Below are 27,686 nucleotides of genomic sequence, written 5' to 3' on the forward strand. Positions count from 1 at the left end.
AAGTTCGGCAAAAGTTCGGGGTTCGGGGGGGTGCTGGGAAGCCCCCCAGGCCGGCTGCGACCTTTTAAAACACCTGCGCCGCTTCGCAGCTGTCTCCCGAAGCCGAACGCGGAAGTTCGGCTTTAGCGTTCGGCTTCAGGAGACAGATGCGAAGCGCGGGTGTTTTAAAAGGTCGCAGCCGGCCTGGGGGGCTTCCCAGCACCCCCCCCGAACCCCGAATCCGGGTTCGGGGGGGTGCTGGGAAGCTCCCCAGGCCGGCTGTCACCTTTTAAAACAGCCGCGCGGCTTCCCAGCAGTCGCCGAAAGCCGTTTTTTTGCGGGGGGTTTTTTGGTTGCACGGATTAATTGACTTTACATTGTTTCCTATGGGAAACAATGTTTCGTCTTACGAACCTCCTCCTTGCACCAATTAAGTTCGTATCATGAGGTATTACTGTATTTGTGTAAGAGAAAGCAAGCAGTTGTCAGCAGTGGATCCTATTTAGACAATAAAGGCCCAGAAACTGCCCAAAATTATGGAGAAACTGCTACCAATGTGTCCTTCAGCTTTGGATAAAATTGGTTTAAAGAATGAAATTACGTATACTGAGAAAGAAAGAAATCTATCTAAGCAAATTGAACTTTGAGTAAGTGAGGATGGATTATAGCATTTAATGTTAAATTATTCACTTAAACGTAGTATATTTGTATGGTGCAATTTATCTTATTATATCAAAGATTTTATAACTAAACAATAATTGCTGCTTAAAAATACATGTTGCCTTATTTTTAAAAAAATTCCCCTACCTACTTCAGGACACTTGTTGATATCACCATCCCTGATGCTCTGGATTAGATCTCTTGATAAAAGAAGGAAAAAAACACTCATTTATAAAGATATTCCAAAACATTCAATGTGGACAGAAATCTTCGCTTAAAAATCTATTTTCAGCCTTACAATGCAGAGAAGGAAGTCTGAAACTAGCAACAATCAGAAACTGTTACTACAAAGAGAGACTAAAAAGAATTTTCTTCAATGACATAAACTAGATAGAAGATGGGATGTATCACTTGCAGCTGTAGGCCCTTCTGTATGGGTTTCACCTTACACCTATTCTATCTTTTCTAACTAATGTGCCCAACCCCTGTTTCCTTGGCATTAATAGGCTCAGACTCAACCCCAACAAGAAGTGGTTGTGGGTTTTGCCTCCCAAAGACAATCCCATCTGTCCTCCATCATCCTCCATCCAGATATAATAGATTGACACAATTCTATATCATGAAATAACTTGCCATTAAGGGATAACTGATCTCAGTCCCAAGGAATATGCAATCAAATGAAATGAAATCTTTATTATAGTTAAAGACTAAAGCTTGCAATCTAAACATTTCCAAGCAGTATAGGTTGTTTTGAAATTCTCTTAACCTCCCATCCTTTTCAAGGATTTATTCATCCAGTGCAAAATATACTCTTTTCAAAGAGGAAACATTAACAGAATAACAGTTGGAAAGGATCTTGGAGATCTTCTAGTCCAACTCTCTCTTCAATCAGGAGATGGTTGTCCAATCTCTTCTTTAAAAACCTCCATTGTTGGAGCATTCACCACTTCTGGAGGCAAGCTTTTCCACTGATTAATTGTTCTAGCTGTCAGGAAATTTCTCCTTAATTCTGGGTTGCTTCTTTCCTTGATTTAACTTTGATTCATTGGATCAGTGAAGTACTTTGTCAATTGGGGAGGGTTATGAAGCTCCTTAGATATTCTGCCCTGTCCTCAGCAGGACCTGGAGGGTCTAATAAAATTCCTTTTTTCATGGTCACATGCTACACTGACTCCCACTCCAAAAGCAGATTAGGAGGAAACAACTTCAGCATTCATTTAGTCATCTAAAAATTAAATTTGTGGTTCCCCTATTCAGAAGCCTCTCCTACAATAAAACTTGAAAAGGTCTCTCCAGAGAAAAAAAATGGGATTCAACAGAAACACCACTTCCATTGGAAAAAGATATTTAGAATCCTCAGTAGTGCAAAGGCTGTCTAAATCTTCATCTCCTATCCATTGCAAGTAGCTCTTCAGTTACCAGCTAAGGAAAAAATACCTACAGAGAGTGAGCTTCACTGCTTCCTGAAGAAACATGAAACAAGTTCACCAAAAATAGAGGCAGCAAAAACAGACAATGCTGGGCAATGTCTTTGATTTGTTATATTCTGTTGCAAGACTATTCAGACAAAGCTTCAAAGCAAACAAAAGATTAAAAATGTACACATACACATAATGTACATTCTTTAAAATCTGAATCAAATCTCATTACTTGTTCCATTGATTATATTACTCACTGTAAATTCTCAAGGTGTTTAGCCAGGAGGATACAATTCTGAAGAGAGAGGGACCATGCACAGTAGGGATCCCTTGCCAAGATACAATCGAAGCATTGTTTATACCAGCTGCAAATTGCAACAGGGAGCTGTACTAGCTGGGAAGGAGAACTGGCATACAACAGGCCCTGGAAAGACAGCACTAAACAGTTAATTTTTCCCCCTAAATGATATTAAAAACCATTCAAATAGATGAATCCAAAAGTAGACAATGGAATGAAACACAAGGAAAGTGTGTCATGGTGAACAGACCAGGACAATGTTGTACCTTTAGAGAAGCTAGCTTGAGTATCTGTACAGGCTCTGGTGATGGGAACAGCTGTATTTCTTCCAAAATAATAATTTCTCCATGACAATTGAGTGTTTTATGCAAATAGCCCTTATCTGTATAAAATAAAACACAGAGTTAAACCTCAGTTGCTTTATGTTTTATAGGTACCGTATATACTCGAGTATAAGTCGCTCCGACTATAAGTCGAGGCACCTACTTTTGCCACAAAAAACCGGGGTAAATTTATTGACCCGTGTATAAGTCGAGGATGGAAAATGCAGTAGCTACTGGTAACTTATTAAAATGGAAACCAATAAAATTACATCAATTGAGGCATCAGTAGGGTAAATGTTTTAGAATATTTATTTCAAAGAAAACCAGTAAACTAGCTCTGTAAGTTTAAAAGAGGGTAAACAGGTATACAGTGATCTCTCGATTAGCGCGGGGGTTACGTTCCAAGACCTCCCGCGCTAACCGATTTCCGCGTTATACTGGATGCGGAAGTAAAAACCACCATCTGCGCATGTGCGCCATTTTTTCATGGCCGCACATGCGCAGATGGTGGAGTTTGCGTGTGGGCGGCGGGGAAGACCAAGGGGAGGTTCCTTCAGCCGCCCAACAGCTGATCTGCTCCGCAGCGCGGAAGCAGCGAGGAGCCGAAGATGGGGTTTCCCCGTTGCCGCGCTGCGGAGCGGATCAGGTGTTGGGCGGCTGAAGGAACCTCCCCTTGGTCTTCCCCGCCGCCCAGGCAAAGGGGAAACCCCAAGATCACTTGCCGCTTGCCGTATTGCAGCTTGGAGCCTTGCTTCGCCTCCTTCGCTGCAATACGGCAAGCGGCAAGCTGCCTGGGCGGCGCTGGGGCCATGCGGAGCCGCTCATCTAGGGGGGCGTGGACCGACAAGGTGCCCTCCGCTCTCTCTCTTTCTCTCCCTGTTACCGGTGTGGTATAAGAGAGAGAAAGAAAGAGAAAGGAGGGCGACTTGCCAGTCCACGCCCCCCTGGATGAGCGGCCCCGCATGGCCCCAGCGCCGGACTCCGTTGCTGACGGAATGCTGAGCTTCCCGTTCTCTCTCCGCCCCCTCGCCCCTTCGCCCCCCTGTGTTCCTAGGAGAAGTGCTGGTGAGGAGCAGAAGGTCTGTCTTGCCTCAATCCCCAGCACTTCTCCTAGGAACACAGGGAGGCGAAGGGGCGAGGGGGGGGAGAGAAAACGGGAGGCTCAGGAAGGGAGCTCGGGAAGGAGCCCACGGTCAGTCGGCTGCGGGAGGAAGGCGATTGTTCCGCTGCCGCCAGCATGGCCTGGCTGGCAGCGGAAGATGTAACGGGGCCCACGGGGGATTCGCCTTCCTCCCACCCGCAGCCGAGACTGATCGTGGGCTCCTTCGCAACCTCGGAGAGCTTCCAGGGCATGAAAGCTCACGAAAACCAGGAAGCTCTCCGAGGTTGCGAAGGAGCCCACGATCAGTCTCGGCTGCGGGTGGGAGGAAGGCGAATGCCACGGGGCTGGGCTCGGCTCCCCCCTCGGCTCCCCCCCTTACCAGCCCCGCCACGGAAGGCTCCATTCTGTTCCCTGCCGGCCCGATTGAGCGGCCGGCGGTCTCCATTCAGGGAACCGGCACCCAGCGTCCCCACGCCGCCTCCACCTCCCGATAATGCGCCCGACCTCTGCCTCTCTCTTTCTCTCTCATATACCACGCCGGCAACAGGGAGAGAAAGAGAGAGAGAACTAGCGTGGACTTATTTTTTATTTTTTAATATTTTATTTTAATATTTTATTTTTTTAATTAATATTTTTTGAAAAACCGCGTTGCAGCGTTTCGCGCTAATCGAGAACGCGCAAATCGAGGGATCACTGTATGTACCCCAAGGCAGTATAGGCAAAAAAAATGCAAGTACTGTACTTACCTCAATCCCCCACTGCTCCTGCTGGTTTGGTTTAGGGTTAGGATATTTGGCCTCTCCTTGCCTCAAAGAGATACAATTTCCCTCTCTATTTACTATTACTGAACATCCAAAATATACTATTTAATTCTATGTATATATGCCATATGTATACATACATATTACACACAGGCACACAAAAATATACCGTACATTGTTTACTATATAAACTGTATATGTATATTTACAGAGAGAGAGAGAGAGGGAGGGAGCTCTTGTAAAATTACCGGTATACTGTATACGGTACATTCAACCTCACTTACTGTAATAGGAAAAACAAACCCAGAGTCCACTTTCTGCCACACATTTAACCATAACTAGAACATTACACATACCTTCAGATGTACCAGTACTTCCCTAGCTTGCACATCACTGTTAGAGCTAGGAAATGTCATGGATTGAGTAAAAGAACCGTTGTACCTACCTGAACGGTCTTCTCAGTGCACTGGAAGGAGAGTCCAATATGGGTTATTCTCAATCCTATTGGTCGAGACTGAGTTTAAAATTAACATAATATTAGGCACCGCCCCTTGCCTGCCCCCAGTGAGCTCAGTTTTAAAAACGAAAGGTAATATAATCCAACACAATTTTATTGAACCAATAACTATATATATATATATCATTAACAAAAACCAACCGAACCCAGCTGCCCTGAAACAATCCGATGCTGGGTGGGTTTGGACTCTCCTTCCAGTGCACTGAGAAGACCGTTCAGGTAGGTACAACGGTTCTTCTCCATTGCATCTGGAAGGAGAGTCCAATATAGGATATACCCAAGTTCCAATTTAAAAGGGGGGGAGATTGTTAAGTCAGGGTAGCTGGAGAGGAACACACCCTCTGTAATACCCTTCTCCCAAAAGATGCCTCAGCTGACGCATAGGCATCCAGTCTATAATGTCTAGTGAATGTAGAAGGTGTCTTCCACGCCGCAGCCCGGCATATGTCCTCGATCGAGGCTTGAGTTCTCCAAGCTGCTGACGTGGCTGCACTGCGAGTAGAGTGCGCCGTGACCCCTTGAGGTGGATCTGAGCTCTAGCCTTATACGCCTCCCCTATGCAGTCCCGGATCCATCGACTGATTGAACTGGGAGAAACGCCCAGGCCCATTTTTGGCTCTGCAAAGGAGATAAACAACGACTCAGACTTCCTAAAGGACTCGGTTCTCCTGATGTAGATTTTAACCGCTCGTCTAACATCTAGTTTGTGCCACCTAAGTTCTGTAGGGTGGCTTCCGTGCGAGCAAAAGTCCGGCAAAATTAGTTCTTGTTTCCTGTGGAAAAACGAGTTGACCTTAGGCAGAAAGGTCGGGTCCAAACGTAGGACTACTCGGTCCGGATAAAAGATACAAAGGTCTGGTCTGATGGACAACGCAGACAAATCCGATACACGTCTGGCTGATGTGACAGCCACTAAAAAGGCAGTCTTGATGGAAAGAAATTTGAGCTGGATGGATCTCAAAGGTTCAAAGGGTGGACCAGTCAGAGCCTTCAGCACCAAAGATAAGTCCCACGATGGGAACCTATGCAGAGGTGGAGGGTGTTTGTTAGTAGCACCTCTGAGAAAGTCCCGTATCCAAGGGTGAATTGCCAAAGACCGGTATTCCGGTAGCCGAATAACGGTTGCCAATGCCGCCACCTGTCTCCTAAGGGTGTTTGGAGACAGTCCTTTTTCAAGGCCTGATTGCAAAAATTCTAGTACAGTAAGTATTTGGGCCCTTTCCGGTTCCATGTCTTTTCCGTTGCAGAACTTACAAAAGGCCGACCACGTAGCCTGGTAAATCCTGGATGTGGATGGCCGGCGGGCCGCCTGCATTGTGGAAATGATACTGTCCGGCAAACAATGCTCCCTCAGTTTGTTCCTTTCAAATGCCAAACGGCTAATTGGAACCATTGAGGGTCTGGGTGATGGTTGAGGTAGGCTTTTGTTGCCACATTGTCCGTTAGGACTAACACATGTTCCCCTTGAACCAAGGCCACAAAGTGTTGGAGCGCTAAAAACACAGCCCTGAGCTCCATGAGGTTGATGTTCACAGGGTTGAGGTCCTCCTTGGTCCAAAGTCCTTGTGCCACCTGAAGGCCGATGTGTGCGCCCCAACCCGACAAACTTGCATCTGTAGTCATGACTATCTGATAGACTGACCCTTGACTGAGTGAGATTATCTTGTCTGGGATCCTCCAAGGTGGGGAGATCGACAGCGCTACTAAGTCCGAGAACCACGGGCGACGTGGCCAATGTGGTGCGACGAGTAACACTTCCGCTTCCTCCAGTAGAATTTTGTCTATCACTCTCTGGATCAAATTCGTCGGAGGGAAGGCGTATAAAAGGCCGCGTGGTCAGCTTGACCTCAGGGCGTCTACTTTCTCCGCCGTGTGTGAGTGGAACCGAGAATAGAACCTGGGGAGCTGTGTATTGGTGTGAGAGGCGAACAAGTCCACCAGCGGTGTCCCGAATCGTAGTGTGATCCTGTGGAACAACTGCGGATCCAGCCTCCACTCCGTGGGGTCTAAGGTGGTTCGGCTTAGCCAATCGGCCTGGACATTGTTGACGCCTGCTATGTGCTCCGCAGATAGAGAAGCCAGGTTGTTCTCGGCCCAGTTGAAGAGGGCCATGGTCTCCCTCATGAGGCGAGGTGACCTCGTGCCTCCCTGATCGTGAGTCTGGAAGGAACAACCCTGGAACAGGGCTGGTGAAGTCCACCAGGCCAAAGAGGATTTGACCCTCTGTGGGAGCCTGATTTGCTGGTTTGACTGACTTAGTTTTGCCTTCTGGGCCGGCAGCAGAAAATCTTGTAATGGGCGAATGTGATGCCTGGCCCATGGTACAATCCCTATACACGAGACCATGGTTCCCAGCACCTTGGACAAAAGGGCTAGGGATACCCTTGGTTGCCTCTGGATGGAAGCTATCAAGGCCAAGATATTGTCCAGTCTGTCTGGTGAAAGTGACACGATGCTCGTAGTGGTGTCTATTACTGATACCAGATGTAGCAGTCTTGTAGAGGGGATCAATTGGCTCTTGGGAAAATTGATGGTAAAGCCGTGTTCTTCCAGAACCTTCATTGTAAGGTGGAGGTCTCGGTGCGCCCCTGCCTGGGACTTGGACAAAACGATTATATCGTCCAAGTATGCCATCAGGCGGACGGACCGCGCACGCAGATGCGCCGTTAGCACGTCCAGCAACTTTGTGAAGGTGCGAGGGGCCGATGATAGGCCGAATGGCATGGCCCGGTATTGATAATGTGCCCCCTCCACACAAAATCGTAGATACTTGCGATGTGGTGGAAATATCGGCACGTGCAGATAAGCCTCCTTCAGATCTAAGGAGGTTAGGAAGTCCTGGGGACGTACTGCCGCTAGAATGGTATGCAGGGTATGCATCCTGAATCTCCGGTAAAGAATGAGTTGATTTAATTGTTTCAGATTCAGAATTAAGCGACAGTCCCCGGATGCCTTGGGGACTACGAACACCATAGAGTAAAATCCCGTGCCCTCTGCATGTTTGGGCACGGGCTCTATGGCTTGGATCTGCAGGAGGTGACTTACTTCTTGGAGTAACTCCTTCCGTTTGGTGGGGTTCCGTGGTCTTGGACAGTGTAGGAATCGGTTGGGCGGGGGCTGAATGAACTCCAACCGCAGTCCCTGTGTTACTGTAGACAGTGCCCATTTGTCTGAGGATGTGGCACGCCAGGAGGTGCTGTAAAGGTGGAGCTTCCCTTCTACTGGCTGTGTCACGGTAAAGTCATTTAGGGCGTTTAAACCCCCTCTGGCTGGAGCCACGAAATGGGCGTCTAGTTGACTGAAAACCTCTTGTCCTGTCCTGAAAGAGGGCTCGGTCATTCATGTAGGCGTTTTGGTTGAAACTGCCTTGAGAGAAGGGCCTAAACGTTTGGTTTGATCGTGAGGTGTCCCAGCGAAAGGACTGGCACCGATTGTAAGGATTCTGGCGGCGATCCTGTCCCCTCTTGGATCTAGGAAGTATCTTCCGTTTATCCTTGTCCTCTATGAGGACTTTTTCCAATATGTCTCCAAAAAGTTGAGACCCCTGGAAAGGCGATGAGGCCAGATGCCATTTAGATTTAGTGTCTGCTTGCCAGCTGCGCAGCCATAGTAGTCGACGCGATGTAAGGGTGGCGGACATCCCTCTGCCCGCGAATTTGGCAGCATGTAAGGTGGCATCGGCTGAAAATTCCGCCGCTGCCAACAACTGACTAAGATCCTGGCGCATTCTCCCATCCTCTGGCCCCAGGCGAGATAGCATATCCTCAATCCATACTATGGAGGCTCTGTTAAAAAAAGATGCTGCCGCTGCTGCGTGGAACCCCCATCCGGCCATCATATGCGTCTTCCTCAGAAGTACCTCGGCCTTCTTGTCCTCTGGTTTCAAATTGTCTCCCATCTCGGCAGGAACCAGAGCGTTGGAAACCAGAGTTACGACCGGCTGGTCTATAGGGGGGAACTGAAGTAGGGCCTCCACTTCATCGTCAAACGTGTAGAATTTTCTTTCTACCACTGATGGTCCCTGGGCCGCCACCGGATACTGCCATGGTCTTCTAATGCTTTGTACAAAGATCTCTGATGCCGGGACATGGTCTGTTTCAGGCTTAGGTTCCTTCAACAGAGTAGAGGATCTGGATGGTGTGGTTTGGAAAGGTTGTGCTGGATCCTTCAACTCCATTGTCTGCTTTGCTTTAAATAATAGTGTCCTGAACGAGGATTGTTTAAACAAACCTGCTACCAGCGGTTGTTCTGGAGGGGCTTCATCTTCTGACATATCATAGTCCTTGTCACTATCCTCCATGAACATTGGCTCTTCAGTCACAGATCCTAAACCCGAAAGGGGCGGTGCAGACCAGAGATCCCGGCTTGTGGCTTGCTTTGGCTGCTGAAGCCCTTGTTGTGCTCCAACAGCTATGCCCTGTGAATAGGCATTAGTGACTAATTCCTGAATGGCTGGTGACATATTCTGCCACGTATCTGGCTGAGCCCTGAGTCCTGCAGCTGTAGGAGTGAAGGTAGCTGCTGGAACCGCTCTTGGCTGGGGGGATTCACCCCACACTGATCTCTCTGGGCCCGCTGAGCCTGGTCTACTTCTAGGCATATGAAGCAGGGGTAACACTTGGTGGTCTGGGGACCAATCTATCTCAGCTCTGGCCTCCCCATGAGCCCTTGGGGTCGCTAGACCGGCTGCCTGCCCAAGCCCCAACGATGGTCCAGCCTTGGCTAAAGGAGCTGCATTAAGGGCTGCTTCTAATTTTTGTTCAAGGGCTTGGATCCACCTCTCGGCCTCCTTGATGGCTGAGGAAGAAGACTGCGATGATTTAGTCTTCATCTTCCCTTTATCTTTGGGCTTGGGCACTGGGGTAGGAGGGAGACTTTGCTCTCCACTGCCCTTCATTTCCATGTTACTCACAATTAATAAGTAATCGGTCAGGAAAGAGAAAAGAATCAGGCACGAAGCTCTGCTGTCAGTTCTGTCACTGAAAACCGATCCTCAAAATGGCGTCCGCGTAGTGCGCCTGCGCCAACCGACTCCCCCAAGCCATTCCTCACGCCTTTTTATAACGGTTACTGAGGAAGGCTAAGTGAGGAGAAAGGGGGGGAATCCGCCAACCGCCAAAATGGCAGGCGCGGTGCATTGGGGACTGAGGAACAGCGCCGAGCCCTGAGAGCGCCACGTTTACAAGGGGATCATGCTGCTGCATTCCCCGTGGTCCCGTATGGCCGCCGAACATATGGGAGGTCCCAGCCTCCCCTTGCCCGTCAACGCGGCTCGGCACTGACTCCGTCGGCGGCCCCAAGCGGCTTGCGGCTTGGCCGCCAAACATATGGTTGTCGGACCCTTTGAAGCCTGCCGCGTTGATTCCAAGCGGCTGCGGCGGCTTGTTCCAGCCTCACTGCGATCTGAGGCAAGTTCATGCCAGCTCCGTTGTTCGTTTTCGGGGGACTCCGTGTCCCCAAGCCTCCCAGTGGGGGGGAGCGGACCCCCCCCACATTCGGCTTCCAGCCGAGTTTGGCCACGGAGGCCAGTGACCCCAGGCTGACACCCCTTCGTGGGACGGTACCCTCTATGAGGGAAGAGGTCTCCTGGGGGAATCTCGTTGGGGGATGCTGCCCACGGAGGGCAGAAACCCCTCCCGGTCTTCTACAGCATCTGTAAAGACAGTAATAAAAAGAAGAAGAAAACAGGTTAAACAAGTTAAAACAAGATAAAAACAATTAATTAAACAATTTCTTTATTACACCTAAACTCATACGTCTCGTTACATGGACTGAGTTTTTAAAACTGAGCTCACTGGGGGCAGGCAAGAGGCGGTGCCTAATATTATGTTAATTTTAAACTCAGTCTCGACCAATAGGATTGAGAATAACCCATATTGGACTCTCCTTCCAGATGCAATGGAGAATGTGGTGATTCTCACTGAACAACGCTCTTGTTTAACAACCACAATTTTGGGCTCAATTGTGGTCATAGGTCTGTCTGTCTGTCTGTCTTTCTTTCTGTCTCTCTCTCCTTCTTTTCTTCCTTCTTCCCTCCCCCTTTCTTTTTCTTTCTGCCTATCTTCCTTCCTTTTTCTTTCCTTCTTCCGTCCCTTCCCTCCATCCCTTTCCTTTTTTGTCTTTTTTCCTTCCTACCATCTTTCTTTGTCTCTCTTCCTTTCTACCATCTTTTTTCTTTCTTTCTGTCTTCCTTCCTTCCTAACTCCTTCCTTCCTTCCTTCCCTCTCTCCCTCCCTCTTTCCTTGCCGCCCAACTCCAACAGGACTCTGGGTGGCTCACAAGAATCACAACAACTAAAAAGCAATATAAAATGTAACAACAATACAACAGCATATAGCATAAAATGCATAGATAACCCTTAAAATGCCTTGACACTGGCAATGAGTAAAATGCCAACTCTATAAGACAGGGACTTTAAGACACAGGAGGGGGGCACCCCTGCTCAGGTGCAGAGCACAAAGCAGGGCTAAGTCTCCAAATGAAAGATGCAGAGAACTACCGTAATTTTCCTGGAAGGCTTGAGCACCGGTGCTTTTCATTCTAGAAAAACAACTCAGCCTGGCATCCCCCTCCCCCCTCCCCACCACGGAAATACCCATTGACAGGACGCCTGCCGGTGTCTCTTTCGGCTGCATCCACAGTTTACGTCACGCTCCCTTTAGCCTTCTGGGAGCCGTAGTGTCTCTTTGGGCAGAGCAACTCCCAAGAGGCAGAACAACTCCCAAGAGGCACCAGGAGGCAAACGTTTTTCACCTGGCAGGAGCCTTGGCGCGGAGCAGGCAGAAAGTGAAGTCCAGGCAAATGGGTAGCTGGCAAGGACCACACGCTCCCATCCGCCCCTTGCTCTGGCCATTTCAGAGGACAACCCCCCTCCATCACCCACTCCGGTAATTTTCTATTGGAAAAATCCATTGCTGCAATCCCAAACATTCATTTTTTAAAAAAGCTGAGAAGCTGGGATTGCAGCAAGGAATCCCAGGGCGGGCGGGGGAGGTGCCTCCACGGACATAATCACCTTCTTTTGGTGATTGCTGCCTGCTTGGAACCCCCAGCACCGTCAGGTCGCGATTTCCTTTCCTACAACGAAAAGAGGTGGCACCTTCCTGAAGCGCTCGGTTAAGCGGCTGGAGGAAGGCGGGGCAATTGCCGGCTCTTTGGAGCTGAAGGAAAGGCAGACCACCACCTTTCCCTCAGCCGCTTCCCGGAGACCGCTTTGGGACATCGCTTTGGGTGCGCCTGCTTTTCCTACAACAAAGAGAGGTGGCTGGGGGAAGGGCTGGCCAGTTGCCGCCTCTCTCCGCTGTAGAAGAGGCAGGCACACCCGAAGCGATGTCCCTAAGCAGTCTCTGAGAAGCGGCTGAGGGAAAGACAGTCGTCTGCCTTTCCTTCAACTCGAAAGAAGCGGCAACTGCCCCGCCTTCCCCCAGCCGGTTAACTTGAAGCGCTGGGTTAAGTGGCTGGGGGAAGGCGGTATTCTTGCCACCCCGCTGGCTTTTTTTCTCTCTAATGCGGCGTTCGAGTGGTTGGCTGGTTCCTTTGCTTGCGCGCTAGAGAAAAAAAGCCGGTGGGGTGGCGAGAATACCGCCTTCCCCCAGCCACTTAACCCAGCGCTTCAAGTTAACCGGCTGGGGGAAGGCAGGACAGTTGCCGCTTCTTTCGAGCTGCAGGAAAGGCAAGACGGCTGCCTTTCCCTAAGCTGCTTCCTGGAGACCGCTTAGGGATATCGCTCTGGGAGAGGGGGCAGCTGTTCTAGTTAAGAAGCAATAATCTACCCCCCCACCGGCTTTTTTCCTCTCTAGTGCACAAGCAAAGGAACCAGCCAACTACTCGAACGCCGCGCTAGAGAGGAAAAAAGCCAGTTGGGTGGGTGGGGGGTGGGGTGGATTCTTGCTTCTTAACCGGGCAGTTGCCCCCTCTCCCAGAGCGATATCCTAAGCGGTCTCCAGGAAGCGGCTTAGGGAAAGACAGCCGTCTGCCTTTGCTTCAGCTCGAAAGAAGCGGCAACTGCCCGGTTAAGAAGCAAGAATCCACCCCCCCCCAGCCAACCGGCTTTTTTCCTCTTTAGCGGGGCGTTCGAGTGGTCTTGCGCGCAAGCAAAGGAACTAGCCAACCACTCGAACGCCGCGCTAAAGAGGAAAAAAGCCAGTTGGCTAGGGGGTGGATTCTTGCTTCTTAACCGGGCAGTTGCCCCCTCTCCCAGAGCGATATCCCTAAGCGGTCTCCAGGAAGCGGCTTAGGGAAAGACAGCCGTCTGCCTTTGCTTCAGCTCGAAAGAAGCGGCAACTGCCCGGTTAAGAAGCAAGAATCTACCCCCTAGCCAACCGGGTTTTTCCTCTTTAGCGTGGCATTCGAGTGGTTGGCTGGTTCCTTTGCTTGCGCGCAAGAGGGAGAAAAAGCCAGGAAGAGGCTAACCCGCCCAAGCCAGCAATGCCAGCCAGGCTCCCACTTGCGCCCACTTGTGGTGACTTGTCAGTCACCCGAGTATAAGTCGAGGTCGGGTTTTTCAGCCCATTTTTTGGGCTAAAAAACTCGACTTATACTCGAGTATATACGGGTATGTTAGAAACACCCCAATTGTATTTATTTAATACCAGAGCTTAATTATTTGATCTGGCTAGTCAATAAATTGGGATAAATCAAACTTGTTGACAAATCTGTAATAACTGAAATAGCAAAATTCAAACATTCAAGTTTATCGGATCCTCATGAGAGTATAAATAGATGTTAACCCTGCAACGTATAGTAATCCAGACAACAAGCACAAAGATTAGGCTAACAAAATCACGCGAGACTAAAATTTTCCCCCATCTTTCCTTTTTAATCTCTAGAAAACTAGAGAGGGGCCTTTTCTGACACCATCTCCATTTCCATGGGCTAAGATACCATTTACATGCTGGTTGTCTTTGGCTCTCCTTCCTGTCTCCCAAGGTCATTCCCACATACCATTACAATAGAATCTACTGGAAAATACATTATGGGGAGCAAAGACTTGATCTATATTTCTATAAGATATCACTAAGAAACCAAATAATATGTTATAGATAAGATGTGCTAGTACCATGTTTTCCCAAAAATAAGACCCTATCTTGTATTTTGTTTAGCCCTGAAATAGACTCTTGGCCTTTTTGGCATGCATTCAAAAGCCCAATTGAGCTTATTATTATTATTTTGGGGAAAACATGATATAGCGGTGGGTTAGAGCTGTTGTTTGCTTCACCTTGCTTTAAAACAGCTAAAAATTCACCTATCTTGAAGAAGAAGACAACATTAAAAAAAAGTACTATGGAAGCAGCATTTGGTATTGCTTTTATATATTGTAAGCCACACCGAGTTCTTGGAGAGGGGCAGCATATAAATCCAATCAATCACTCAATCAACAAACAAACAAACAAACAAACAAACAAACAAACAAACAAACGGTAAGTGCTTTACCTGTCCCTAGGAAAAAGATGTCATATGTGACATTATTTAAGTCAGTGGCTTGGCTTATTATGAGTTGTGTGTATTTGGTACCCCTTTTTAGGAAGACAGGCTGAAGACCAACTGAATTCACAACATCGTCCATCAAAAGGTTATCTCGGACAAACTGGAGGACTTTGGTTGGCAAGTCAAGTGAAGAGTTGTACCCAAGAGCAGAAAAATCGGCACACTATAAAATATTGAACAAGTAAGATATGTACTTTTTATTAAGAAAGCCATTACTATTTACCAAGGGAAGATATAAATAAGGAATTATGTAATAGACACTTGATAGCTTAACACATGATACAGTCTGGGTTCAGGAATTAAATTCAATGTAATTACCACATATTATTCAATTTTATTTGTAAATCCTAAAATATTTAAAACTGTTTTCTGCTATAATATCATTCCTGCCAAAGAGTTTTTCCCTATACATATTTTGCAAGATCTCTGCCTATAGTTTTGATTAACAAAGAGCAGAGTCAAATGAACAGTACAATTAATCTTCTGACAGCAGCATCTGTTACTTAAATATGTTAGCTTGCAGGGTGTGAAAAATATTTTGAATTTGAGTTCTAATTCAGAGCTCCCTATCTTGAGACCAAACCATATTCATATTCAACAAGGAAATGCCTATTTAACAGGAGAAATTGACACTTACAGCCCCAGGGCGAGGAGTTGGGACATCTCTACTGTGCACCACCCATTTCATATGAGAACCTTCCAAAGCAACGGGACCTTTGAAGTATCCTTTAAGAAAAATATCTTGAATAGATTCCATCTGGAATGCACAAACAGCTGAAATATCCAACTTTCCCCTTAAATAAAGCACAAAATAGAATTCAGCAATGAACAGCTTTTTTGAAACTGGGAAATAATCTATACTAATGCAGAAATGTGGCAAAAAATTTATGTGACCCAATGGAGTAGAATGTGCTGAAGATAATATTGGCCTTTGGTTCCACTTGAAATATATTGCCCAAAATGGATCAAAATTAACTGGTATTGTCCTTACTGCTAAAGGTAGTAGTAAAGTGTGTCCAAACCTGATAACCTACAGTAGATACCTCAATTTACCAAGTAGAGGTAAGTATCTATGGACTTATATGGTAAGAATTATGGCTCATGAAAGATTGCCATTTGAATGCAAGAGGAATAAATGGTAAAAAACATAAAGCAATTAAATGTGTTTTGGGTTTCTTAGCTTAGTGGATAACAGATTGCTGTACATTTCTCCATTTTAAAAAATGATAGTCATTTACTTGATGGCCATACTATTATATTAATCAATCAAAAGTTATTACAATATTTAATATGATCAGAGACTTATATCTGTGAACAGCATGATCCTCCAGATCTTCCAACCCATTGCTGTTGTAATTAAATCCATTGTCTTGCTTCCTGGTCATTCTCCAATCTCTCTTTCCTTCCACCTTTCCCAACATTACAGACTTCTCCAGAGAATTAGATCTTAACATAATTTGTCCAAGGGATGATAATTTGAGCCTGGCTATTGATTTCTTCTATGGTCCATTTGTCTATCTATATATAATTGATTTCTTCTTTTATTGTGTTGGGCTTTCATACTACTTGCATTCCATACTTCTCCTGCAGCTTCAGTTTTCTTTTCCTGCATGGCAATATCAACAACTAGATGTTTTGAAGGCTCTAATCTAGCTGTGTCATAAACAGTATGGTCAATCATCCAGCACCTCAATCACTTTACACAATTTCTTCCTTGTAGTTTCCCTCTCATATCTTTCCAGTGCTCATCTTCCTTCATCTCTCCCAGAAACACATGCACACATACATGTGTATCACAATGGTATCATTGGTATGAGCTGGATTTGGAATGAAATCCAGCAGCTTAGTGTTTTTTTAAACTCCAAGATTCCAGTTGCTTTTTAGTTCCATCATTACGGTTTGGGTAAACTTGGGTTAGGATTTAATCTAGGATTGAGCTACCCTTTTTCTTCTAGAATAATTTTAACCTTGGAAGGTCAATAGCTAGTAATAGGGTGATGTCTCTATATAAATGGAGTTGAAAAATTCTTTTGTGGCGGTTGAAGGGGAGGAGTTAAGCAGCTTTAAGCATCAAAGTGGAAAATTTAATTTAATTACACAAACATTAATTGGACCAGTGGGATTAGCTTCATATCTTAGGTGATCCTGCTGTGAGTATATATTCAGTGTACAGACTGGTAATTTTTGCTCATTTCTCCTGGGATCATACCATCCCTGCCATAATAAGACAAATTAGCAGGATTGGTGGGGGAAATCATACAATGGTATGCTTATTTTTGGCTATGTTTGTATGGCCAACCCCCATTGAGCCTTAGTATAATGTATCAATCTGTCAACTATGGCTTGTTCAGTATGCAAAAAGTGAAAATATAACTTTGAACATGTATAATAATTTAATCTTGAGGTCACTAAAATATGAATTAAAAATCATGTTTAATTCTGCCGCATAAATCCCAGCGACCAATCAGGTCCCACAGAGTTGGCCTTCTCCAGGTCCCGTCAACCAGAAAATGTTGTTTGGTGGGGCCTATGGGAAGAGCCTTCTCTGTGGCAGCCCGGGCCCTCTGGAATCAGCTCCCTCCAGAGATTCGTACTGCCCCACCTATGTCGCCAGGCATGGGGCAACTAGTATATGCCCCACCCCCACCCCCGTTCTGACCATTAATGTTATGTGTGGTTGTGATTGAGTAAATTGACTGTATTTTAGATTAATGGGGTTTTAGTCTATATTTTAACTATTAGATTTGTATACTTATTGTTTACATTATATGTTGTGAGCCGCCCTGGATCCCCAGAGAGGGGCGGCATACAAGTCTAATAAAACAATAATAATAATAATTTATCAATCAATCAATCAATCAATCAATCAATCAATCAGTATTCCCTAACAATATTAGGGAATTGATGCCACAAAAATATTCTCAGCAGAATCAATATGGTGGCCATAAGATGATACAGCAGATTTTTTAAATTCAGGACCATTGGACTGGTTTAACTGCTGCAGTAAATTCCCCAGTTCAAGCCGTTTATAAGAGTTCACAAATCTGAGTGATTTTGACCTTTTATTCTTTGTGCCAGAGTATAGTGCAAAAATAATTGAATCAAATGTCATACCTTTACTTTAACTTGAACCTGTATTTGCCAGTGATTATAGATCTTGCCTTAAACTATGTGGCTACCATTATACTTCCAATATAATTTTAATTGGGAGATTGAATATGTCTTGGGATATTATGAGGAAGAACTCTTACCATTGCTGGGTAAAAATCCCATAAATTATAGTTTCCCGCCAGTTTGAATTCTTGACTACAAAGACATCCTGAAGGATATTAAATTGAAATTGCAGTTCAGGAACAGAGCAGAGAAGGGTAGATTTTAAAAACGAGGTCCATTTTCTTGTTAATGTTCGCTTTCCACCAAGATCACCCTTGAGAAGGGAAAAATCAAATCCTGTTACAAAACTACTTACCAAAATGTTCCAAAATGCTACACTTGTTTTATTATTTTAATACATTATTTCATTGCTTTATGAAAATAAATCAAGCAGCTTAATAAACACCACTGAAAAATGAGTCTCTAATAGATCCAGAAGATGCACCAAGAGAACCATCAACAGGGAACATAATAAACAGAACAGGAAATATTCATTATTCATTTGGAACTGAAATATCTGGATGTTTAATTCACTAAATACTAAACCTGTACAAAGCTTCAAAGGCTCATTTCAAAAAATGAAACTCTCCTTTCTTTAAACCCATTTCTAGGAGCTGGTATGCCTTAATGACCTGCAAGGTCCCTTTTAACTCTCTATATAGAGTTTAAATAAATAAAAATAAAATAAAATAAATAAATAAATAAATAACTGTCAAAGCAGTAGCCTTCAGCAATCTTTTATACAGATGTGCATTTGCAGAGAAAATGTTGACCAAAGCAAAGAGCTTGCCCTGGTGCTTGAGTTGGTGCAGGGTTTATGAGTTCTCTCCGTTCTGATCTCAATTCTGTATTGAGGCATTATTCTACAGTTTTGAATTAAGCTTGGTGAAACAAAGGAGCACCACTTCACACAGCAGTACTAACCATTTTTCATGAGTAGGGAAACATACTTATGTTTATAATTCTACAGAATTTAAAAAGTTTTCTTGATAGTTAACCATTTGAGGACTAGCTGCCTGTCTTTCTTCCTCTTAATACAGTAGGAAAAATAAAATTTGTGTTTTTCAGAATCAAAATAAAAGGCTTTCTTCCTTAAAGAAATGGAGTACAATTTCTTTCTCCTAATTCTGTTTTCTCAATGAAAATATGAACTACAGTGATCCCTCGATTTTCGCGGGGGTTACGTTCCAAGACCTCCCGCGAAAATCGATTTTCCGCGATATAGCGGCGCGGAAGTAAAATACCATCTGCGCATGCGCGGGGAGCAACGAAAGTGCGGAAGCCGACAGATTGCTTTGAATGTCGGCTGCCCCCGCCCCCTCAGCGCCCTCACCGCTACCCCCCGCCCGCCCGCTCCACCCCTCTCACTGCCGAGTCCTCCTGCAGCAGCGCTTGCCTCCGTTCCCCGTAGGCGCTCGCCCGCTCCACCCCTCTCACCGCCGAGTCCTCCTGCAGCAGCGCTTGCCTCCGTTCCCCGTAGGCGCTCGCCCGCTCGACCCCTCTCACCGCCGAGTCCTCCTGCAGCAGCGCTTGCCTCCGTTCCCCATAGGCGCTCGCCCGCTCGCCCGATCCACCCCTCTCACCGCCGAGTCCTCCTGCAGCAGCGCTTGCCTCCGTTCCCCGTAGGCGCTCGCCCGCTCGCCGCCCGCCGCTCGAGAGCAAGAGGGGGAGAGATAGAGAAAGAGAGAGAAGGAAAGAAAGAGATGAGAGAGGGAGGAAGAGAGTGTGAGAGAGGAAGAAGCAAGATAGAGAAAGAGAGAGAAAGAAAGATGAGAAAGGAAGGAAGAGAGTGAGAGAGAGGAAGAAAGAGAGAAGAGTGGAAGGAAGAGAGAGAGAAATGATAGAAAAAAGGGGAGAAAAAAAGAGAAATGAGAAAATGATTGAAGCAGAGAATGACAGGAAAGAAAGAGAAAGAGACAGAGAAGTGACTCTTGGTGATGACGTATGACGTCATCGGGTGGGAAAAACCATGGTATAGCAAAAAAACCGTGGAGTATTTTTAAATTATTATTTTTTGAAAAACCGTGGTATAGCATTTCGCGAAAATCGAGACCGCGAAAATCGAGGGATCACTGTATTTCCTATCAGCCCAATATCTCCACTGACTCCTTTTTCACAGTCTAATAGAGAAGCAAATGAGGAATTCAGACACAAACTTTGCAGAGTTGAGCTACTCGTGACACACGAAGCTTATCGTAGAACTCAAACTCAAGAGAGGTTTCTGTGAAGAACACATAAATTTTGTCAGAGTCAGAGACTGCTTCATTCTCCTGTATGAGTTCCATATGAATAAAAGTGGGTTCTGGAATACATAAAAACAAGCAAGGCTATAAAGAAAATGCAGATGATTTTAGAAATTTTGTTATTCTATAGCTAAAGATGGGGAAGAATACTAAGAAGCTGTTATTATTCCATTTTTCTCTTTAAAATAATCAAAATGTCCAGTAAAATGTGGGTAGTAATGATTTTATGAATTCAAATGTTGTAATTTAAGTCATTAGAAACATAATAGTTAAATACATCAAAGCTCAACAGTCTAGCACCTAGTTCCTGCATCGGCCAAATATGGCTTTTATTTCCACTTTCTTAGAAATATTCTTTATGTTTTTCCTCCATAATGTATCAAATAGCAACTCGTTTAGCCTGATTGCTTTTTCCCTCCCATCAGTCACCTTTTTATGTATAGTTGAGTGTCTTTATTTAAACCAATATACAGTACAACATATTAGTAATTTTTTCAGCAGGTACTGAAACTTGCATGAGTTAAAATGAGGACATGAATGACCTCATGGTGATATTTTAAATCCTGTCCTTTGCGCATATTTGTTTGAGACCTTCCCCTTTTCCAATTATATTTCTTAAAAATTAGGGCACAGCAGAAATTAACACAGATTAACATAAGGCACCCAGCTATAACATAAAAGATTAATCTTTTATAAGAAGGATAATGTGTTATTACCCAAATTAAATGAGAGCAATTTTGCCCTTTTTAAAATCAAAGGACTGTTTATAGAAACTAACTAAATCTCCTTGCCTCTTGTTTCTGTTATTATCTCACAAAAAGAATAAGGAGTCCCGCTGGCAAGTAAAACTGGTGAAAAATAAGCCTGTCAGTTGACTAAAGCAGTGGTCCCCAACGTTTTTTCCACCAGGGACCAGTTTCAGCAAGACAATTTTTCTATGGCCCGGTGGGGGCGGAAAGGGGTGTGGTTGGGGGCGGGATTAAGCACAGGGGTGCTGGTCCTCCCCACCCCTCTTTACTGCCATCGCCCTGTGGCCGGCAGAACCTGCCTCCCAAGCCCTCTTGCCCAGCGGGAGCTAAGCGCTGGAGAGAGGGGGTCAGGCTGGCCCTCCTGCCTCCCCCCAGCCAAAAACGCAAAAGCGCCCTGCGGCAGAAGCCAAAAGAGGCTTGAGCCTCTTGGTCCTTCCCGCCCCTCTGTCCCGTCCATCGTCCTGTGGCCGGCAGAACCTGCCTCCCGAGGCCTCTTGCCCAGCGGGAGGCGAAGCGCTGGAGGGAGGGGGTGGCGGCATGAGGGACGGCAGCTGCTGACTCCAGGGACCGGTGCAACATGCCCCGCGGCCCGGTACTGGTCCGCGGCCCGGTGGTTGGGGACCCCTGGACTAAAGAACTTTATTCATGGATTAATTATCTGATTTTGAAGCAATTAATTAAATGAAATAAGTTTACAAATTATAAACTATCAGTGAAGGAATCGTTGGGAGAACCTTGATATCATGCTAGAAGATTATAATTAAATTTAATAAACAAATATGCATTTTTCTTAAGCGTAAAGGACACAGACTTGGTGCTACTCTTCTGGCAATTTAGCTTAGGACAGTCAACAAAGCAATTTGTAACTCAGATACTATAAAAGACAATCAGATAGCTTTCATAGATTTAAAATGCATTAAGGATAATTGAGAGGAGATCTGAGGGTGGAATTCAAGGCAAGACAGAGAAGAAATGGTGTAAAGTGAGTCCTGGGCTAGAAAGAACTTGAAAGAAAGGAAGGTAGGAATTGAGAATTTAAGTAATATGGAACCAAGTTCAAAAAGGGTTAATCAGAAATGTCCCTGAAGAAATATTATTGTGCTAAAGATTTGGAGAACTCTATGTTAGGGGAAGATAATGAATATCAAAATTATAAGTAAAAGGTATATCTAAAGAAAAAAAGGCCAAACCAGTCAATTTTCCAAAAAGCAAGAATCTAGCAAAGCAAAAAGTGATGGACAAACTATTTCACTAAACATGACAAGAATATTTATGGAAAGAGTCTCAACAAAAAGAACAGAATCACCCTGCAGGGGAGAATAAGCGGCATAGAAAGTTAATAAATAAACAATAAATTAAATATGTACCGGTAAGTAAGTAAGTAAGTAAGTAAGTAAGTAAGTAAGTAAGTAAGTAAGTAAGTAAGTAAGTAAGTAAGTAAGTAAGTAAGTAAGTAAGTAAGTAAATAAATAAATAAATAAATAAATAAATAAATAAAAACTTGCCAGGGGATAAGATCCCCATGTCTGGAAATCACTACTGAAGAAGAGCAAAAAACTTCATCAAGTAGGTCTGAGCAGTAGGATATGATTGTATTGAAGCCTTCCAGAGGGTTGGCAATTGACAATTGACACAGCTTCACTGGAGACTAATTGGCAGCCAGTGCAGTGCACGAAGCATTGGTGTTATATGGGTGTACTTAGGTACACTCATGACAGCTCGCGCAACTGCATTCAGATTATTTGCAGTCTCTGAACACTCTATCCTTCTCTAGTGCATCCAGTGAAACCATGGCCAAGCTTTAACTCAACCTATCCCAAACCTTGACACCCTAATGTAAATTGTCACAATTTAATAATCATGGATAGTGATGGGCGAACCAAACTCGCACAATTCGGGTCCGCACCGAATTTTGCGGTGTTCAGCATGCCGAACCCAAACCTGAAATTTTTTGAAACTTCGGACAAAGTTCGGGGTCGCGTTCAGCATTGGGTCGCCTTGGCTGGAGAGGAAGTGACGTCTCTGTGACGTCAAAGCCCCGCCCCCGGAATCCCATCGTGGGAGGCTGGGGGAGTGGGGGTGGGGGATTCCCCTCTGCCTGCCACCGCCCCCCTCCCCTTTGACGTCGGAAGGAGGATGGGCACGCGCGGTGTGTGTGGGGAGCGTTTCTCCGTTGGGAAAGTAAGACGGTGGCAAGTTTCTCAGCGCGTTCAAGCCGACGTCGAGATGATCCCCGCCGAGAAACTTGCCACCGTCTTACTTTCCCAATGGAGAAATGCTCCCCACACACACCGTGCGCGCCCATCCTCCTTCCAATGTCAAAGGGGAGGGGGGCAGTGGCAGGCAGAGGGGAATCCCCCGCCCTCACTCCCCCAGCCTCCGCACCGAAAGCCAGGAAGTGATGTCTCCGTGACATCAAAGCCCTGGCGGGGGCCACCTCGTAAAAATAAACATGTTTATTTTTATGAGGTGGTCCCCACTGGGGCTTTGACATCACGGAGACGTCACTTTGACGTCAGGCAGCGTTCGGAGTTCGAGTTTGGTTCGGGTTTGGCTGAATTTTGCATAAAGTTCGTCCGAAACTGCCGAACCCAAACACCGTTGGGTTTGCCCATCACTAATCATGGACCATCATTTAATCCTTTACTTCATTTTTATGTATGTAGATTTGTGCTGTTATGGTTGTAAAATACTATGCCTCTGGTGATGTATCAATATCAGAAATCAATAAATAAAATACTTTAGGTATATTCTAGGATGTTCTGAGTAAGATTTATAGAGCAATTATTTTATTTATTTTTTTGTCAAACATGTGTAGGTTAATAGTAGCTTGTATAAACATAAGTAAAAAGTAACAATAAAAGAGGACAATAGGACAGTAGGACAGGATGGTAGGCACAGTGGTACACTTATGCATTCCCCTTACAGACCTCTTAGAAATGGGGAGAAGTCGACTGTAGACAATCAGGAGGGCAGCAGGTCCATTATTTTAATATTTTCTAAAACAATCCTTACTTCAAAGCTTTCCAACTAAAATCTGCAACAATTCTATTATACAGCTATTTTTGGCTAAATACAAGGTTATAATTTTGGAGTATTGTCTTTGGCTACATTTATCCCTGATAAAATCGGAAGAAAGACTTCTTGTTTCAATAAAAAAAATACTTATTAAGCTACTTCTGTAACTCCAGAATGCTCCTTATAGTGTTATTTTCTCATCAGGCAATTTTGTCCTATGCTGACAAGTTTAATTGTATGTTTAAAATTTGGTTTGTGACACAGGCAGCTACGATCACAGTAAAGACTAACTTGCAAAAAAAAGCCCTACTGTACATAATTTTCTTTATTAATTTTGTACAAAATGTCTTACCATTAAGCCAAATTGAGGTATATTCTGTCCTTAAAGGATTCTTGACACTCCGCAATATAATTGGCTCTGTAGCCAAGAAGTTATTTGAAGTGGCTGTATAAAGTGCACCATCTGAGACAAAACAAATAAAACGATGTATCTTTTTAACCCTTCCACAATGGGTATTATATTGTGTGTGCTACAGCTCAACAATAAATATAGAAGCAAAAACATAGAAGACACAAGTGTGAGCATGTCAAATCTCATTTCTGGCCACTACTACAAATGGCACCTTCAGAATTTAATAACATGCATGCAGGTTATGGAAAGGTCTATGATCAGCATCAACAATATAATGCTGGACTGGAAGCTGCTTTTCCTTTGAATTTGAAATAGATTAAATATGGTTGTTTAGCATGTGAGTAGCCTAACATTAGTTTGAGTTACAGCAATTACCCACAGAATGATGAACCATGTATAACAATTAAACCTGGTTAATCTTAGTTTAGCAAGTTAAATAAATGCTGCTATAATTCATGGCAAGATATAAAGGAAGTAGAAGAGGATACCACGGATAAAGGTTGTCAAAAACAGAATAGAAATATCATTAGAAAATCTACACATCATTTAAAAATATTACACTTTTTGCAAGGCAGGTCAGGATTATGAATATTCAATTGCCAGAAATTGAATCTGACTCAATGGTACATAACCAACCAATACATAATAAATAATATGAACACAAAAAGGCATCTGTATTAATGCAAGTCCAACAGATAGCTTTCTTCATCTTAATAGGAAAATACTAATGCCAACATTAAGGACTGGCAAAGTCAGCCCCTCCTACTCTGTACCAATATCTGTTCCTCCTCATTCTTGAGCTTACAATTTCTCCTTCTTGTTTGTTCAACTGTGCTTGAAGGTGACTTGGCACTGACAGGAGCAAGAAAAATGGACTGAAGTCAGAAAATGGAGACAGCTACAATAATGACTATGTGGCATTACAATGGAGATGGGAGGAGAGAATTGAGGGCATTTTGCTTAAGAGCTATTTACAACCTTTAGCTGAGATTGACACTTTGACTGCTGTCAGCAATTTAGTTTCTATTGCAAACATATGGCTGACAGAATTAAGCAGTGGTCAAACATATCAGCAAATTCTAAAAATAGAGCAAAACAAATAGCTAAGTTTAAAAGTCTACATTGATTGTACAATGATAATAGAAAATGGTTTGTAACGAGTCTTTGTGTAAAATATCAGCTTCTTCTTTTTTTAAAATTACTTTTTAACCAAAAAGCTGCTGCTTGCAGAATAGAGTAACATTCTTCCCCCCACTATGACCTTGTACATCATTTGAAATCTACAGTATACAGAAAAGAACAAAGGCTATGAGGAAACAAAGTTGAAAACAAATAAATATGTCATTAGAGACTTTCAAAAAAAAAATCCTACATCAGCCAGCTATTGAGAAAGAGCTGATATACTGTACAGGCAGATTGTATATGCAATTAGTTTCCTGATAGCTTTTTCAAACCAGTCTTTTATTCAAAAGGCTGATCAGCAACATCACATCTGAAATATATTCATTCTAATTTGAGTAATCAGTGCTTGACAACCATGACTAAACGAAAAAGATATCAAGACATTTTGCAGGGCAAGGAGAAAACTTACCAACCATTAAAGAAGCAAAACTCCTAGTTGGGTCATATGGACATCTTCCTTTCCCCGCTTCTGTAGCATTTGTATAAAACTTTAATTTCATATTGTCAATTACCTATTTTAAATAAATCCCAGAGAGTAGATATATTAGTGACAATGTTCATACTTCTTACTAAGTCATGAGACCTCTTGAGTTCATTCAACTTCCAAGCTGAGCATGAATCTGGATGACTGAAACAGTGTTTTATATGAAACAAAAACTAAGGAGTTTCTATTGAGAAAAATCTCAAGACTAGAAACCAAAGTTTAGGATATTCTCCATATTCTGATGCTATGCAAAGGGTTGAGTGGAAAAATATAAGTGCCCTAAAGATCAACTGACAGTAGTCCATTTGCCATTTTCACTAAGCTGTCAAAAATGTCTCCTAATTTTGCTACTGATTGGAGTTATGAAAATAATCCATTCCTTTGAATCTGTTTCCACCCACGTGAGCCAGATTTCAGTTACATGTCAAGACCTAATATGCTTTATACTAGAACAGAAAGTGAGAATTTGGTCATAAAAAAAGAATAGACGCCTTACTCATCAGATGGTATAACTTAAAGTCTCCCTTGTAGGATTCAGGAACTAGCCTTGATTATCCTAACATTTAACGGACTGAACAAGACTGGAAATTAGACAATGTTATGGTGTGTGGTTCAAGAAAAAATTATGGTGCCTTAGGATTCCAAAACCTTCCCAAGGTAATATACTTCCTATCTCCATATACAGTACCGCCCCAAGTGTGTGGAGAGGGGCGGCATACAAATCTAAATAAACATACTTGGAGCCTCAGTGGTGCAGTGGTTAGAGTGCAGTACTGCAAGCTACTTCTGCTGATCACCAACTGCTAGCAGTTTCGCAGATCGAATCTCAGTAGACCCAAAATTGACTCAGCCTTCCATACTTACAAAGTCAGTAAAATGAGGACCCAGATTGTTGGGGGCAATATGCTGACTCTCTGTAAACCGCTTAGAGAGGGCTGCAAAGCACTGTGAAGCAGTATATAAATCTAAATGCTAAATGCTATACTAACATCAGAAGTTACAATAATGCATTGGAGAATCCATAAAGGTACTGTATTCATATGAAAAACAAAGGTCAGTCACCTCTGAAGGGAAATGTTTATCAGCACAAACCAGAAGAAGCTTATGGGAGTATTCTCTAGGATGGCTGGGCTTATAAAGTCATGACTCTTGGCATGCAGAACCTAATACAGTGGAACTTAAGAACTTAATTCTTTCCATGACCAGGTTCTTAAGTAGAAAAGTTTGTAAGTAGAAGCAATTGTTCCCATAGGAATCAATGTAAAAGCAAATAATGTGTGCAAAGCCATTAGGAAAGAAATAAAAGCTCAGAATTTGGGTGGGAGGAGGAGGAAGAAAAGGAGGAGGAGGACAGTTGCTGCCAAAGTAAGAAGGTGCAGTGAGGGAAATCAAAAAAATCCAAAACTTTAAGGCTTAAAAAAAAAAAAAGAGGGACTCTGAGGCGTCGAATAGGAGCACGCGCCCCCCATACACTGCGCCAGAGAGAAACCCAGGCGGGCGAGAGGGGGGAACCTCCCGCTCGTTTGACCGAAAGGCGGTTGCTGCTGTTGCTGCTACCTGCTTCCTCTTCCTTCCCATGCTGAAGGGCTCCCCTCTCCTCTCGTTCGCTCATTTTGTAGCCGGCGCCTTTCCTTCACTGCGGTGACTCCTTGGTTTGGCCAAAGCCGAGTTGATCCAGCCTGGGTGAAGCGCCCCCTTTTGCCTTTCCACACCCTGTGGTACTTCTACCTAAGAATGCCTCTACATATGAACTTTTCTAGATAAGAACGTGTGAAGATTTTTTTGCCTCTTCTCAAGAACCATTTTCTACTTAAGAACCCGAGCCTGGAAAAATTTCCCAGGAAATTTGAGCAGCACAAAGGCCTGTCCAGTTTCCTGCCATTCCCCCTTTAATCCTGGAA

General features: G+C 44.3%; 1 protein-coding gene across 3 annotated transcripts in view; it reads right to left on the reverse strand.

The window, feature by feature from the left end:
- The window catches only part of LOC139164201 (semaphorin-4E-like), a 51,709-nt gene that overhangs the window by 13,649 nt on the left and 10,374 nt on the right, over nucleotides 1–27,686 (reverse strand). For all 3 annotated transcript variants that reach the window (XM_070746033.1, XM_070746023.1, XM_070746013.1), the window contains exons 6-14: nucleotides 25,711–25,813; nucleotides 24,060–24,170; nucleotides 19,854–19,999; nucleotides 17,796–17,971; nucleotides 15,182–15,338; nucleotides 14,491–14,707; nucleotides 2,622–2,737; nucleotides 2,315–2,481; nucleotides 787–839 (exon numbers count right to left, since the gene is read on the reverse strand). In XM_070746033.1, coding sequence (XP_070602134.1) covers nucleotides 787–839; nucleotides 2,315–2,481; nucleotides 2,622–2,737; nucleotides 14,491–14,707; nucleotides 15,182–15,338; nucleotides 17,796–17,971; nucleotides 19,854–19,999; nucleotides 24,060–24,170; nucleotides 25,711–25,813 — 1,246 coding nt within the window. The remainder of the gene's footprint in view (nucleotides 1–786; nucleotides 840–2,314; nucleotides 2,482–2,621; nucleotides 2,738–14,490; nucleotides 14,708–15,181; nucleotides 15,339–17,795; nucleotides 17,972–19,853; nucleotides 20,000–24,059; nucleotides 24,171–25,710; nucleotides 25,814–27,686) is intronic.

This window comes from Erythrolamprus reginae, chromosome 1, assembly GCF_031021105.1.
Source record: "Erythrolamprus reginae isolate rEryReg1 chromosome 1, rEryReg1.hap1, whole genome shotgun sequence".
NCBI classification, from domain to species: Eukaryota; Metazoa; Chordata; class Lepidosauria; order Squamata; family Dipsadidae; genus Erythrolamprus; species Erythrolamprus reginae.